Below are 16,665 nucleotides of genomic sequence, written 5' to 3'. Positions count from 1 at the left end.
GGTACAGGAGAAAACTTTCTCTGGACCATCCGTTCTGAGGAGGAAGAAGATGCAGGCAAGTGGCATTCAACCGACGATGCCGCGACCGCACAGCGCTGACTTTTTAGAATACGAGTCCAAAAACGAAGCCCTTAACAATTCGGTCCCAGTACGGAAAACTAACGACCAAACCAAACAACCACAACGTCCCAAATCCAGTTTAGACATCAATTCATATTACGACCCCAGTTCAGACAAATACTATTCAGAGGAGAGCTATGCAGAAAAAATGCGGCAATCCGCACAATATTTACAACAACAGAACATGGGCCCCAAAAATATACGTATTCCTTTAGAGAAATACGCGAGTGGACTGGCCGAAAAACAGCTGCATTCACCGTACAACCAAAATAACAACAATAACTATGAGACAGAGTTCAACGTCAATAGAACAGTACGAGATCATACGAACTATGCGTCCACGATACAAGACCGCGAAGGAATGAATTCCAACTGGACCTTAAAAGAAAAAGACCTTGAAAACCAAAAGGAATACCTCAATAGAAGTGGTAGTGTCATGAGCGATGGTTCAAATGTTAGTGCTATAATAAAAGATTCTAGATTCGATCCCAGCTCCGAAGGTTTCATGAGATCAGCAAGTGCCAGATTGCCGTCGGAAAGAGACAGAGATAAAAAAGTGCAACAGGTATATCACATGCGATGCAATTTTTTAAGCAATAAGCATAAATACGCATTTAACCTAAATTATTAAATTTCAGCGCGAGGAATCTATGAAAAGGCTTTTAGAATGGAAGCAGAGGATGTTACAATCGCCTTTAACTAGGAAAAGTACACCGGCGACTATTTCTTTGGCAAGATCCTTGAATCAGAGCCGACAATCGTTGAGATCTGATCAATATAAGCCCAAAACATATAAGAACGCCTCTTACAACAGTTACTCTTCAGATGACGAAGGTAGGTCATATCAGCAGTTCCCTCGTAGAATATAAGCATGTTTACATAAACGAAAAATTAAAAAACCCCCGAAAAAGCATGTAGCTATCATTGCATGGACCACGAATTCATTATAATGAAACAATAATATTTTTTAAATCGTTTTCACTCGTATAATGTAAGAATCTAGTAATTTTTTTTGCTAATATTAAAACTTGAGTAGCTTAAAACAAATCGCTGTTTAAAAACACTGTTATATTATGTATATAACTATTTATATTATGTTCTATAAATATTACTATGATATATAAAAAACACAATTTTTATATTTATACATGTATGTATGATAAAAAAAATAAAATAGAAAGCTATTAAATACACTTATAATATTTTGTCTCATTTACATAAATCTTGCAGTGGTGTTTAGTGATGACTTCGCTTTATGGAAAGGTACCTTCCTGCCTGCTGGGTCATAGTGTTACTAACACAATACAAATTAGATTAGACCGGTGATGGGTTATGGATTTTAATATTGTATTTAGTAGCACTGCCTGTTAACACTTTCTCGTTATTAAAATGAATTATTTCATTTTTAAAACCAAAAAATGAAATATAGTTTACTAACAAAAATAATAAACAACGAGAAATAATGGTATTAATATTAATTGTAAAAAGATAATAAATTTTGGTTTCGCTTTTGCACCTCAGAAGAATCACCGGGCACTGAACTGCAAAAAATGGGAAATATGCAGGCAGGAAGGTCCGATTTAATAAATATCACATGTCCTACCTTAATGCAGACAAGTCCTCCGCACGCTGTACATTCGAATTTATTAAGTGATAAAGCCGACATGACCAATAACATTGTCGAAAACGTTACCAAAGATATAGAAAATACATATGAAAATATTTTATGCAGCGGCGAAACGACCAAGACGATGGTCAGTGATGATATTGAAATAGAAAATGAAGTTGTCATAAATATCGACGATTATAATTTAGGAAATTCGCTTGATGTAGATGAAGATGGTTATGAGACAAATGACAGCGAAGCAGAATCAGAAACACAACTAGAATATACCGATAATGATTTAGATGAAGTCTTATTAGAATCTGATAATGAAGTCGAAGATACAAAAGATAATGTGGCTGAAGTGAAAACAGTTTCCACGGTGGAAGACACTTTTGATGAGGTTAAACCTGAACAACTTCCTGTTCGACCATTGGGAGAAGATCATTACTTGCCTATGAGTCCACGCAAAATGTCAGCTATAGAACCAGCTCACAAGACAATCTTAGATAATTTAAGTGATTATGAGCACGCCTCTAAACAAAATTATGAAGATAATCACTATGTTGAAATGAATTTAGGCACTGATGATGACAGTATGCAAACTTACGAATTGGTTTGTGTCAATAATGGAAGGGTTGAGCCAGTTTACATGGAACTAAATAATATTGTACCAGAAAAGTGTAATACAGAAGATACAAGTAAATCAAATAGTTTGTCAGATACAACATCACATTTTGCAGATACAAAAGAGCAAACACTTAAAAGAATATCTAAAGGAGATAAGAATGCTAAAGAAAAATTGGACTTTTCTGATGTTGAAGAAGATCCGAACAGTTCCAAACTTTCACTTGATTCGCCATTTAGTAGATTTAGTATTTCTGATACGTTTAGACCGGCGTCTTATTATTTGAGTGGAAGTAGAACCATTTTGGACAGACAAGATAGTTCAGACAGCGACATTCCATCATCAACACCAATATTTAATTCGCCGTCCGAGGATAATTTGCTTGATGAGGAACTATCGCGTTATATTTTAGACAAATTAGACAAATCTGATATTTCACAAGACAATTCAATAATTAAAATGTTGACAAGTGAGAATCAAAAAATGAATAAAATGAAAAGGAAAACCACGTCTCTTATGATTTATGGAAGTCGGACGTCAATTCATGATACTCTAACAAGAGGAGAAAAAGTTCGCAACAGTAGAGCGAGTTTGACAAATGATTTAAATAAAACTATCGGATCAGAATGCAGTTTGATGAGTAATTCGAATATTGAACAAAATGATCCAAATATCACAGAGACAGAATCTCTTAAAAGTTACAATGCAGATAAAGGATCTTCTAGATTATCTATCGAATCAGATGTGAGTAGCAAATTTGATATGGCAACATCAAATATGTCCTCCGAAATTCAAAGTCTTATAGATTCGGATTCATTGGTTGACTTTCGTCATCCATATGGCTTTCGCAATTTAGAAGATATAAAAAGGAGGCCTCTATCCGATGACTCCTTGTTTGAGTTAACAGAAACAGAAAATTATGTTTCCAGCGAATCAATGCCTGCAGTTAATCTAGATACGTATTTACAAAGATTGCAGGAAGGAACAAGTGACTCAAGCATAAATAATGATAGCGATTGCCCTAATAATACTAGGAATAAAGAATTTTTACAAGAAAACAATTTACTATTGGACCGTATTCACACAGTAGTTTCACACACTAGATCCTCAAGTACACCTGTTAAAAGTGCTGCAAAAAATTCTGATAAAAATAGTTTGGGAGCTCGTCATAAATATACCACGGATCATAGATATGATTTTGCAGATTCACAAAGTTCTTGTAGTTCTTCAGGAATACCGAAATCTCCTACTTCTTTTTATAGAAAGAACTGTCATGAAAATACCTTAATGAGAAAAAATCTGAACAGCGATATTCTTGTGGATAAAATAAAAGAATTCGACAAAGATAAGCTGGCTCAAAGAACTGACAACGGAACTTCTTCTTCATCTGTTACAACTGGCTTTCATAGTAGAGAGAGTTCCACAGAACATAGTGCGCCATACTATTATTCAGATCTCTCTTCTCAAGAACATATAAACGTTTTGCCAACCTCACATTACTTAAAAAAGACCAATATTCATCGTAAACTAAATAATCAAAGACGAAGAGGTCCGATGCACAAAAATAATGAAATCAGCCACATTCGAAATCCAATACGTAATAATCAAGTTTCAGATCAACAATTCGACTTAGTTGCGTCAGCAAGGAGCGTGTCAGTGGAATTTTTAAGTGTAGTGGAGAAGAATCCAGATATAGATCTCAAAAATATATACGTATCAACGGGTGGTAAAACTTCTAAAATACCTGAATCAATGAGCTTGCTGTCTAGTCTTGGATGTAAAAATAGTACAAAGAAAAAGAATTTGAATTTAGATTTATTGGAAGATGCAAACATTTCAAACCATAGTAATGTAAACACTTCTATGCCAGTTTCTTCCGAGAGCATGTCATCCCACTGTAGTGGGAATTCGTCAAACACTGTTTATTATGACGCTGAAACAGAAGCGAATGCATATGAAAACGTGTTGTATCACGGAGAGAGACATTGGGATGAAGATATTATATGGAGAGATAATTTGAGACGTGTATCGCATAGACACGCAAGATCTATGGATGATTTAGATACAATGCCTACAGATAACGTACAGAATGGAGCATACGTTAACACATCCTCTATGAATAGTATTAAACGTATTAAGAAATGTATTCCCGAAAAGAGTAAAAAGGTTGCTACTTACGTCAATTGTGATATTCAAAGCCTAGTCCAAAGGCGGAATATAGAAGCTGCTATTTCTAAATGTGACGAAAATGACGAGAACGATGTGTATGTAAGTCTTGCAAACGATTCCGAACTACCTGAATCTATAGAAGGTGTCTATGAGCAGCTAGCGATCGATACTAGTGACCAGTCGCGTAATAATAATGAAAAAAATAGAAAGAAATTTGAAATTGATAGGGAAAATCTTAGGCAGTGGGACTTAATGTCTAGTGGTCTCATGAAAGATAAAAAAGGACGCGTGCGGAGTACCGTCGCAAGTAGGGACGATAGTGATGAACACCGTATAACGGAAATTGGTACTGAAAGTACAAGCAATGAAGGTATCCTATAGCATTCTATGATCGCGTAAAGACTATGTAAGTCCCATTTTATATATATATTACCAAAGAGCAAAGTCTGATTCAATTATTTACGTCAATTTGGAAGTTTTATGTGAATGATTCATAATATTAGTGCGTATTATATATAATTATATGTCGATGGGTAAACAAGATAAGGTGTATATAAACACATTTAGCATGTGATTTTTAACATGGTTTGTCTATCATAATGTACTGTACATAATTTAACAAATATACTAATTATGGAGTTACACACTTTATCATGTTTTACCATTCCCATAACACTACATACATTTTTTTTTAATAAAGTTAAATGAATATTATTGAGCATTTCCAAACAATGTAAGAAAAATTGCCCTTATTTTATTTTTAGCTTCAATGACAATGTCAGGAACAAATATTGAAACAGGCCCTAATAATAATAACAACAATCAACATAATCAGACAACCTTGTCAAATAAACCATTCCTCGGAAGCAACACATCCATTGGCAGGACTAATAGGGATGGGAATATTCCCGTTCGAGCTGTCAGTCCAAGAGTACGATGGGTCGAAGACAAACATAATGAAGAGTACGGCTCGCAACAATTGACTACATCGCAACATAATGTAAGATATTAGGGCTTTTACGTTTAACGTTAGGACTGTTCGCTATGCTCGTTACACGAATATTTTTCTTCGGTTCTTATTTTATTTATACACAAGTTTGTACACGTGAAAGTACATTGAATTTTATCTAAAAAAATCCTAGTCACCTATTTTTAACGCATAATTTTTTTTTTTAGTTAAATAATTTGAATCCATCCGAAGAAGGATGGTCGACTGTTAGGTCACCTTCAAGAGTTATCCAACAGCCAATAAGGGCTGTCAGTCCGAGAGTAAGAAGGAACACTGAGAATGATGAATTGGTACAACCCTATTTAGTTATTGCAATTATTATGTTTTATTTAGTTATTTTATGTTCGCTTTATTTTGTGTTGCGTCAGCGTAAGGATAATCAGGAGTTGGGCGAAGTTCCAACAGCTGGGGAGCTTTTGGGACGAAGTCACGAGGAATTAGTCCTGCTCTTGATACAACTGAGACGTCGACATGCTGCCACACATCGATCTATTGAGCAATGTTGTGCCCAAATTAGTAGCATCGAGGTGCTTAATACGCTTTTTGTGTTTTTTTTGCCTATAAAAAATATTTTCTTTGCAATATTTTTTTTTCCTTTAACTACCCTTTCTTTTTATAAAAAAGTTTTGAGTTTTAGTTAAAATAACAATTTCAGGATTGTATGAGCTCGTTGAAAGCTATGGAGCGTGAAGAGAGTTTGCAACGTCTGGAACATTTGAAGATGCAATTAATGGACCTGGAAAGTCAGTACGAGAAAAGCAAACCACTGGTACAGCTGGTTGATAATATGGTGAAATTAGGCTCATTGTATAATAGACCAGGTTCCACTATTGAGAGATTGGAAAGGAATCAGAGACTTCGACAAAAAGTTCTAGCTGAGCATGCTTTAGAACAACAGAGGTGAGATTAAATATTTTTTTTATACCCGATAGTCCAATGCAGGATAAAAAAGTTTATTGCAAACAAATATCAATAAAAAAAATGTTATGAAATCATTATTACTTTATTGCATTATCAGGTGGTTGGAAAGTGCTGCCGCCGGTAAAGCATTAGAGACAGAGGCGGCTCGTGTGAGGGTGTCCGAGCTGTGGGCGTTGGAACAGGAACTGGCTGATGAGGCAGCCATCTTACAGGGTTTGAAGACTGATAAAGATGCCATCGATTCATTACTAACTGGTAATTGTTTTTGAAAACAATAATTAATTTTAATGCTTAATCATTATGGACTAGAAAATAGTTTCTTATAAATAAGTAAAAAAGAGAGCAGAACAAAAAAAAAAGATATTTAAACTATACCTGTAAAACGGTTGCAGTAGTTATATTATTCTTACAGGTGTTCGTAGTAAACTAACATCTGCTAGCGCGAGCCAGCCCGGCCTGGAGGTGGAGCTGGCGAGGGTGCACGCCATGTTGGCGCACAATTCAAAGGTTTATAAGGTTTTAATATACATGCACTTTTATTTCTATCATTATTTATTTCCTTGCAGCACTGCTTTATTAGCGGAGCGTTCTAGTCTTAGGAACCTTTAAATATATTACTTGTCAAACTTTACATTGAGCATGTGAGAAGTCATGCGTTATAAAAAAAAATTATTAATTATGTTTAACCTTTCAATAAATCTTGTGTATCATATCATCCACAAAAAAAACCCTCATGAGTCCCGTGAATAAGAAATCACCCGTGATTGATAAAATTTACAAAAACAGAACGATCGTTATGAGAAACCTCAACTAATTATTCAATTTCATTCAGAAATTGGAGCAGACGGTAGCAGATAACGCTCGTCTGGAACGAGAGCTGCATCACCTGCGAAGAGCGCTGAGAGCACAACGAGCCAATACACAGACACACGCACACCCCACCGCTATGTTAGAGGATGGTTAGTATTATTAGATACACATAGCATGTAATATGCTCATTTTCCTTTCAGACTGATCTATATATAAATTTTGTTTTCATATCAATTGGAAAGACTTAAAAGTTTGTTATAGCATATCTTCTTCTGATCGACCTGCTTTTGTAATGGCCACCGGTTTATCTTAAATATATTATTTATTCATAATAAAATTAATTACCATGTATGTGTGTGTTGCAAAAAACGTAACGCTAGGTTAAGCAATATTAAAATCAATTAAAAATATGATATAATTATGTAACGATTTATAGTATTAATAATTTAATTATTTTATTTATAATATTGTAATGTTGTTAATTTCCAGAGGTATCCCGAGTTCAACATCTTGTATCGGCCCTCCAACGTCAGAGACAGGAATTGTCTCGTGCCGTAAGACATTTGACGCAACAGTCACACGTCCTACAAACAACACATGACTCCACTGGTATGTTATTGTAACCATTTAAACATGAAAATCTTGTATAAAATCAATTGGAGTATTTTATATAGCGGTCCATCGAAACAAGATAATTTTAGTTTATAATAATTTTCTTATAAAAATACGATAGCTACAATAATCGTTTCCTTTTATGATTGTTAGATTAGTTCACCGATCATTTTTCACTTCACTATTTTCTGTTCGAGATGTAATGCCTCATAAATCATAATTGTTATTTTTTTTCTGTGATTCTTTGCAGGAAAACGTAGACCGATGTCTTCGTGGCAGGAGACAAACCTAGATACAGGTCACACGATTGATCATGGGCATTCTGATTACGACTATGAACCATCGGCGCCATTACAGCCCCCGGGACATTACGGACAGAGTATGGAAACACCACTATATGTTGACACTCGATCACCTGGGATGGATGTTGCTTCACCTATAAACAGCGAGGACATGCACCATACTGCTTTTGGTAATTAGCACTTTCAAGTTCACATTTATAATGGCAGCTTTATTGTTACTTACGTCACCTTTGACCATTCTTGGTTATGTATCTAAGTAGCGAGAAATATTTGTGTGGTTATTATATAGTTTGTTCGGTCAAAGCAAAGTTGTTAAGAAAAATTCCTTATCACATTTGTAAAGAAAACGTTTAGAGAATGGCCCATTTGTTCATATTTTATGTCTCCTTTTAGTTAATAGCCAACTCTATTACAAATCTTACCATTTTTTTTCTTGTAGTATCTGATAGCAGTGTTTAATTGTCTTTACCAACAGAGTTTGTAAGTGCAAACCTAAATTTATCACACTTTCTTCAGGTAATTTAACCAACGTAGAGAAACAAGAAATCAAAACAGTACGTATTGTCAAAAGAGAGAGCGAAAGACGTCAGAGAGACAGAGAACGTTCGTTACAGCCGATGTCCGATTGGTCTGCGAACAACATCACAGCCAACATAGATCAATTTCTGGAGGAAGAATTAGTGCAGCCGATAAATAACTACCGAGCATCATCCTTACCAAGAACAGACTATAGCAAATACGAGGAATATTATTCAAAACCTCAAAACCAAGATCAGTCACCCTACATCCGGATTAACGACAAAAATATGGACCAAAGTCCTAAATATCCGTCGAGTCCATCTTTATCTAACTACGATTACTCTCGAGATATATCCTCATTAAGCAGCAGCTATCATAGGAGTTACGACAAATCAGGGTACGATCGTACGAATTCACTATCCACTCAGTACTTGAATACGCCCACAGACAGCGCTAGGACGTTGACAAACGATCCTATATCAAAAACTAGTAGTATGGCGAGTTTGACGAGGTCGAACATAGAATTGTCACCGATATTCAAAAGCGAGGCAGCCAAGCAAATCATAACTGAAATGTCAAGCGATGCTCCAAAGAACGGCACGCTTCATAGACGACAAGTGCCAAAAGAGAAAAGACGACATTACACCGCTCCTCATCACCTCAGCGCGAAAACGCTGAATGAAATGCCTAAAGATGTATACAATCAAGATGTAAGTACTTTACAAATAATTTTTCTCTATATTATTCTACCATTCAGTTCTATCTTCGTGTATATAACTGACTATAATCTGTATCAATGTTGTATTTTTAAATTTCGAACATTTTGTCCTTAGTGTATAGAACTGACTATAATCATTATCAATTTTGTATTTTTAAATTTCGAACATTGTGTCATTACAGTATAGAACTGATTATAATCATTATCAATGTTGTGTTTTTAAATTTCGAACATTGTGTCCTTAGTGTATAGAACTGACTATAATCATTATCAATTTTGTGTTTTTAAATTTCGAACATTTTCTTAATTTTTTTACCATCACATTTTCAAGTACGTTAAGAAAGATCTATTTCAAACATCTCATGATGGAGAGTGCTTACATTTGTTTATATTTATTTATCAACCAAAGAAAAAAAAAGGTACTGGTATGGTAGGTATTTATAAGTAGCATCACCAAATACTTAATAAATATTACAGTACCACCACTATACTTTTATTTTCATATTAGATTTAATAGTTGTATATCATTTGTTAAAATACTATAAAACATATTTGACCATCTATAAATCAGTATATCATCTATGTAGAATAAATACTGTTCATACATAAACTTATAGTACTGAATGATTCTGATAGGCATCGCATGGAATACAACGATAGCAATAGATAGCAATAAATAATTTCCCGTCATATAATATAATAACAAAAATCAGCTATGTACGTCATGGGTAATTTTTTGTAACTTATATGTGAGAATGGTATCTGTTGATAGGCTTTAGGCAGGTCATTAGATGACGCGGATATGGAGCGCGCTCTTCGCACGGGCGCCCCGGATGTTGTACGCTCTGCTTTGCCTCGCCGCGTACCAGATTCGATAGACCAACTACTCGCAGCGCCACAGAAGATTATCATACCGGAGCGTTATATACCAGAGAAGGTAGGTTTGAATGTATTGAGCTGATATTACACGAAATTGATGTGAATTCAAACTCGCCAAAAACAAAAATATGTGATCTTACAGTTCGAGATTATATAAAACTAGTAACGAATAATATTTGGTAAGTGTTAAAATGAGAATAAATAACTTTCACAGCCACCAGAACTATCGCCTGAGGAACAGCAAAAACGCCAGGAAAAGGTGGAATCGATCAAGAAAATGCTAACAGGTTCTTCAGCGGATCCGAGTAAGGTATGCAGAGTTGGAAATATCCCTGTTTTAATATGAAAAAGGAAAATAATCACAACCCCTCTTAATTCATTCACCTTTAACTGTATTTTTAAAACTTTAAAAACTATAACTTCTTCTATATCAGATAGAACCTACAACATAACCTTTACCTTGAACATAAATCAAGTTTCCGTGTCATATCGCTTCTTCATTATCAGAACATTGTATCATAAAATTTCTTATACTGGTCGAACAGTGATGATTCTGATAATCAAAACAACATGAAGACTATTATTATTATCAAATTATTGTGTTTACTGTCACTGATCTACCAGTCTGCATCGCATATAGCTCGGCTTTCATTGTCGCTCTGAATGTACTATTTTCTTTTGCATGATCATCTATATTTTCATATCAGTATCATTTCTAAACCAGATTTAGATCTGTGTATAGTACATATATAAATAATATCGAATTACAATAGACATGTAGTGTCCGCTGATTAATGTAAAATATTTAATGTTACGTCAATATGTTTGTCATGGACCAAGTGTATATGAATATATAAAACAGACAAGAACATTTATTGCTCAATAACACCTTCAAAAGTTTAATCCATCTTAGACAACAAGAAGGTTTAAAATGATATAAAATATCGTATACCTTCGTCCATGAAACTAAAAAAAAAAAATTTCGCAAACACGATCGCTTGAATGGCTGTATAGAGCCCGGATGGTGAAGACAAGCGTCAGCGGGAACACCTGCTGCAGATGAACCAGCTGCTGGCGCGACAGGTTACAGAGATGAGCAAGATCATAGCTGGTGAGAACATAGGTGGCAGCACATGACAGCCTACCATTGCATCCACTATTACACCCTTAACACTTCACAGATAACTTAAACATACTGACAGTGATTAATCTGTGACATTTACTATAATTCAATGAGAAATTTCAAATAAAATTATGAGTCTCATATTCACATGAACTGCTCATATTATGTCAAAGTTCTTATAATGGTTTCATCAGTCGTAAATCCTGCAGGGGTAAATGTTCAGTACAGTTACTGCCTTCGATTCTTTACTTTGCAACTGCAATGGATTTTGTTAGACTCTATAAAAAATATATAGTAATTAATATATTGGTTCTTTTTCAACATTCTTCTTACAGAAGTTCGATATCATTTATTCCATTATAAAATATGAATGCATTTTGTGACCATTGTTAAGATGTTTTGGGTGGAAATAGTGAATGCGGGTTTTAGTGTTCCATTTCTATACACTGTTTGTTTCGTTTGTTTTTTTGTACGTGTATGACTATTCATTGTTTTTTACGCACATTCAGTACTTTATAGACAGAATGGTTTAGTGGAATGTCCAATGTTTTTTGTTTAAGACAAAATAATACATCGATGTTAGCCAACAGATGTTTACCCCATAAATTTTAAGATTATATAGTTATTACGAAAAAAAAATCTATCACAATAATTTCCATCTATGCGGGAAATTCCATGAACTAAATACCAAAGATACGTAAATATTTTGGTCGGATAGTACACAAAAATATTCAAGTCGATAAACTTTATCTATGGTTATGATTGACAGCGCTGATGGCGGAATAATCACAAATGCAAATGACATCCACTTGTCATTGTGTCTTTTTTTTTTCTTTTAATCAACGTCGTAGATTAGATCACGATATACTATGCCAAAAGATAATTTCACTGTAGCATTTTCGCATAATTTAATTTGATTTTTACATCGCTAGCATTTAATGGGATTATTAAAGCATTATCTTACAGAATGGATGAAAACTATCAATTCTATTATGGCATGTATTAAATGAACGTAATAAATGCTTTGATGATCTCCATATTGTTTTTGTGTCTCGTAACTAACTCGTGTGTGTGCATGTATCGCTCGATTGTCACAGGAACCAACGATGGGAAGCCGGACACGAAATAATATTCATTACTCATATATAGATACATCTGTACAAGGAGATTTAGCAGCATGATAACATTATTTGCATTTTGTTGTGAGTAGTTTTTTTTTTATTAGCTTTCAATTTCGTCACCATCATGCCATACAATAAATAAATAGTGCCGTTTCGTCAGTTAAAGCATTAGAAGAGCTGCCGACACAGAACAACGACGAGGACTACGAAGATCGCTCGCCGGACGTCGAACTACCGATATATCAGCAGAGATATAACTTCTTCACATAATAAAATATACCATTGCGCACCATTTAAACAGCAGTTCACTGATAGTTATTTGATTTTATTCGATCATATTAAGATATAACGCGACATGGTCCCTTAAAATACCTATACGATCAAATTTAATATCATGCTGACATATAATATACCTAAGACTTGTGAAAAAATCTATTATTCGCATAACATTCTTTCTAGAATTTCCAACTTTAAGTACATTATACATAGATATGTGTAAATTTTCGTAATATTTGCCATTATTATTTGCCTAATCGTAGGTACACAATATAATACAATATCGGCTTTACATATCTTAGTACTTCGTATATTACGTAGGTAATCATCGAGCTGTGAATGCTCAATTTAGTGACATTCCTTCAATATATATACATATAATATTTATTTACCGTGTTTATGGGCCAGTTTATATAGTTCCCAAATAACATAGTCTTCTATAAAGGGCCTTTAGTAGGTTAAGGTATATGCAGAAATAAGTGCAAACTATGCCATGTTCATGTATAGTATAATAGACAGCACTATTACGAAATAATGCGTTTTAGTATTATGTTAGTAAACGTTACATATTTAATATTATTTGCATGTAGATATTTTATATTAATTAATAAATATAACTAAACAAAACGCTTCGTTATTTAATAGGGGCGTGATTAATGATATTGTTTTACCTGATATTATTTTATAAATTCATCACACATATATGATCTTATTGAATTTATTGTTAGATGTAGCGTTGGGATTTGACTGTACTAGCATCTGAAGCCTATCTTATGTAGCCTATATAAGCTTTAAACAAGAAGTTAACCTTTAAACTACCATGTTATATCAATTTTACTTTAATATTGAAATAATCTACCGGACGGTATAAAAGTCAATCATTCATATATCTTTTGCTTTATAATTTATATATTCGTTCGTTCGTTCGTTCATTCGTTCGTTCGTTCGTTCGTTCGTTCGTGAAACTGACGTTTTCAAATGTATCCTATAAATGAATTTAAATATTATATACGTATACAAGTATCAACTCCTAGTGTTATAGACTGAAATAGTTCTGCCTTATGTAACGTCATTTAAAACTTTCCTAATGTTTCATTTTATAATGTCAATTATGTACCTATCTATCTAAATAAAGACAATTATTGTTTACATTGTTTTATTTTATTATGAAAAACCCTTATTTTAGAATTATTTTCATCCTGCTTTGAATGAGTTTAGTAAGCTTAGCACAAGTTTGTCACGCTATACGGACCGTTAGTAGTTTTTCGTCCATATCTTCGCAAATTATTGCATTGACGTAGGTTATTGAGTGAAAAGAAAACGCTTCGTATTTGGCTCGATTGAAATAAGTGTTAAGCGTATTCTAACTCTTTCTAAATTAGCAAACATACTTTTTCTACTTTACAGTGACGTAGAATGCGTAAATTATTTCCTTTATTCAATGGCCTAAATATTAATATTAACAAAACAATAATAAGAAATATTATATATCACTGTTGTAATCTATTGATCGTGAACACCAACAGTGAACACCTTGACTTTTTGTCAACGAAGCACTTAGTGCATACCATAGAATGGTGCAAGTACGACGTGGCATTTTAAAAGAAAATCCATCAAATTGATGTAGCATATCCTCTTTATTAACATAACAATAAGAACCAATTTGCCATAACACGTAATAGCAGCTAAATCGATAATTTGGTGTAACATTTAAAATCGCTAACAATCTCATTGAGCCACGAAGGACTTGGATTTAAGGATTGCCTTCAGAGTTCATATTTGTTTGTAAAATATTACACTCAATACAGTTGTCTACACGACTGATATTTTTAAAAAAAGAATGAAGATCCATCAATCTATAGTTGCCATAATTAAAAATGTATCACATAGAACTACTAAATTGATTTTAAAAAGAAAAATTACTAGTTTAATTCAAAAATAGAAACTAACAATTATTTTTATTATAACAAATAGTGAAGTAACATAACTTTTCTAAGTTCATCATCACTATATACGAAGCTTCTCCAGTTTTTCATTTGACAACATACCTTGGCACTGTAATATGCGAACGTTATGATTGAAACTGGTATCGCTACGCTTGTAAGTAGTGTGACGATGCCAACTTGGAATAAGCATTCTGATTTGATCTTAAATTTGAACTTGACAATGAATGGTAGAATATCATTTTTATTATTATAATTTTTATATAAATTGAATGTTGATTTGAATTTTTTATAAATATTATTTAGTATACCTTATCGATATATTAATTTTATGATCTTAATAGGCTTCTATAACAAAAAAAACTTTAAAAAGAATAATCATTTTAATCATCATAATATTAAGTAACATTTTTAAGCTTATAAATTTTCAATGCATGTTCGGATTTAAAATGTTATTAATATATTAATATATTTACTTACAATTAGTACTTATCGATTGTAGCTAAATAAAATATAAAGCCAAAGGAGAAGTTCCCAATAACAAATACACGAACGCTCAGCCCAAACCGCTAATGGCAGAAACGTGACATTTGAACAGTTGTTTTAATTGAAAATACCAACGCACAATAAGAGGGCATTTTAAATATTTTACACAACTGGGACGAAACAGGGGTTGGAGGTTGTACTATCTTTTTTAAAGTAGGTATGATTTTGATTGCGCTTTAGATTAACTTTCTAGAAACTATAAATTGAACCTTTGTCACTCTTTTTGGAAGTCACTCCCAAGAATGCAATATAGGAGTTGAAATTTTTTATGTAACATGTTTAGGAATTGTCCGATTTCAGCATTCAAGATTTTACACTCAGTCCAAGATATTTGATGATGTGAAAGCTATTTTCAGTTCTATTGGATCTTATTAAATCTGCTTCTAAAATTCTAACAATACTTTTAAATTCTTAGAAATTTTTAATAGAAGCAAGAGTCACATTAAGTGCAACAAAAATGTTGTGGCATTCGATACTTCTACTAAGAAATTTTGTCAGTGGTACAATTTAATTTTGGAACTCCCTAAAACACGGGTTTTCTTCCCGGGACGAGGACACCTATAACATAAAAATAATATTTTGAGCCTTTAAACCAGTCCAATGACAGCGGTTCTGGCGTTTACCTTAATGCAAGGCACTGCTATCACCCGCTGTACCCAAGATGCTGTCTACGCGGGCGAAGTCAGGGGTCGATGCTGTTATATTTTATAATGAATTTATCGATACCTAATGTTACAGAAGATATAATTGTTTTGTTGTATGAGCAGCAGAAGTTTTATTGCTTAAAATATTATGTGAAAAACATATTTTCCATATAAAATATTTATAGTGTTCATAGAAATTTTGTTATAAAGTGTTCAATTAAACCTTTCAGGCAATTCAGTTACTAATGAAAACATGTCTGTGTTTGGAGCACTATAGCGTTATTAGGGTATTATTTGTGATTGGTAAATATGCATAATCTATCAACATAAATGGAAGTAGTTCGAGAGGTAGCGACGACTAAGATGAATCAATCAAATTTCTTAAATAAAATACTGAAAAATAATTATTAAAAACGAACATATCGAAAACAGGTAAGTGATACAGGGATTACATCAGCTGATAGCGTAACTGTTGGGAATAGCTTAGACAAATTTATATGCGATCACTTGCAAAAAGATATATTTTATGTAAAAATAATATTATTCTGGACTTTTATGTAATAAAAAGCATACGTTGGCAAAATATTGAAAGTAGGGTAGGAACTGGAAAATAATATGTTGCTAATTATGTCCGATACTCACAAAGATAATTGATTTACACTGTAAATTCATTATAACATTCTTTGTTATGACTGAAATAAAAATATTTATTTCATTAATTA

The 16,665-nt window shown here is 33.3% G+C and overlaps 1 protein-coding gene across 12 annotated transcripts in view; it reads left to right on the top strand.

Annotated features, from left to right (window-relative positions):
- The window catches only part of LOC116774077 (pleckstrin homology domain-containing family A member 7), a 40,321-nt gene extending 26,362 nt beyond the window's left edge, over window positions 1-13,959 (top strand). For 6 of the 12 annotated variants that reach the window (XM_032666714.2, XM_032666712.2, XM_061523983.1 and 3 more), the window contains 4 exons: window positions 2-685; window positions 759-954; window positions 1,642-4,926; window positions 5,285-5,425. In XM_032666714.2, the coding sequence (XP_032522605.2) occupies window positions 2-685; window positions 759-954; window positions 1,642-4,901 (4,140 nt within the window). In that variant the 3' untranslated portion in view covers window positions 4,902-4,926; window positions 5,285-5,425. Of the gene's footprint in view, window position 1; window positions 686-758; window positions 955-1,641; window positions 4,927-5,284; window positions 5,521-5,696; window positions 5,820-5,897; window positions 6,057-6,184; window positions 6,430-6,547; window positions 6,706-6,862; window positions 6,967-7,282; window positions 7,410-7,749; window positions 7,870-8,122; window positions 8,345-8,690; window positions 9,404-10,183; window positions 10,349-10,504; window positions 10,601-11,304; window positions 11,402-12,510; window positions 12,616-12,694 lie in introns of those variants that run through there. The other 6 variants (XR_004353744.2, XM_032666716.2, XM_032666715.2 and 3 more) reach the window with 6 other exon arrangements.
- Window positions 13,960-16,665: the final 2,706 nt, after the last annotated feature.

This window comes from Danaus plexippus, chromosome 20 (assembly GCF_018135715.1).
Source record: "Danaus plexippus chromosome 20, MEX_DaPlex, whole genome shotgun sequence".
Lineage (NCBI taxonomy): Eukaryota > Metazoa > Arthropoda > Insecta > Lepidoptera > Nymphalidae > Danaus > Danaus plexippus.
This window is presented reverse-complemented; position numbering and strand designations above follow the sequence as displayed.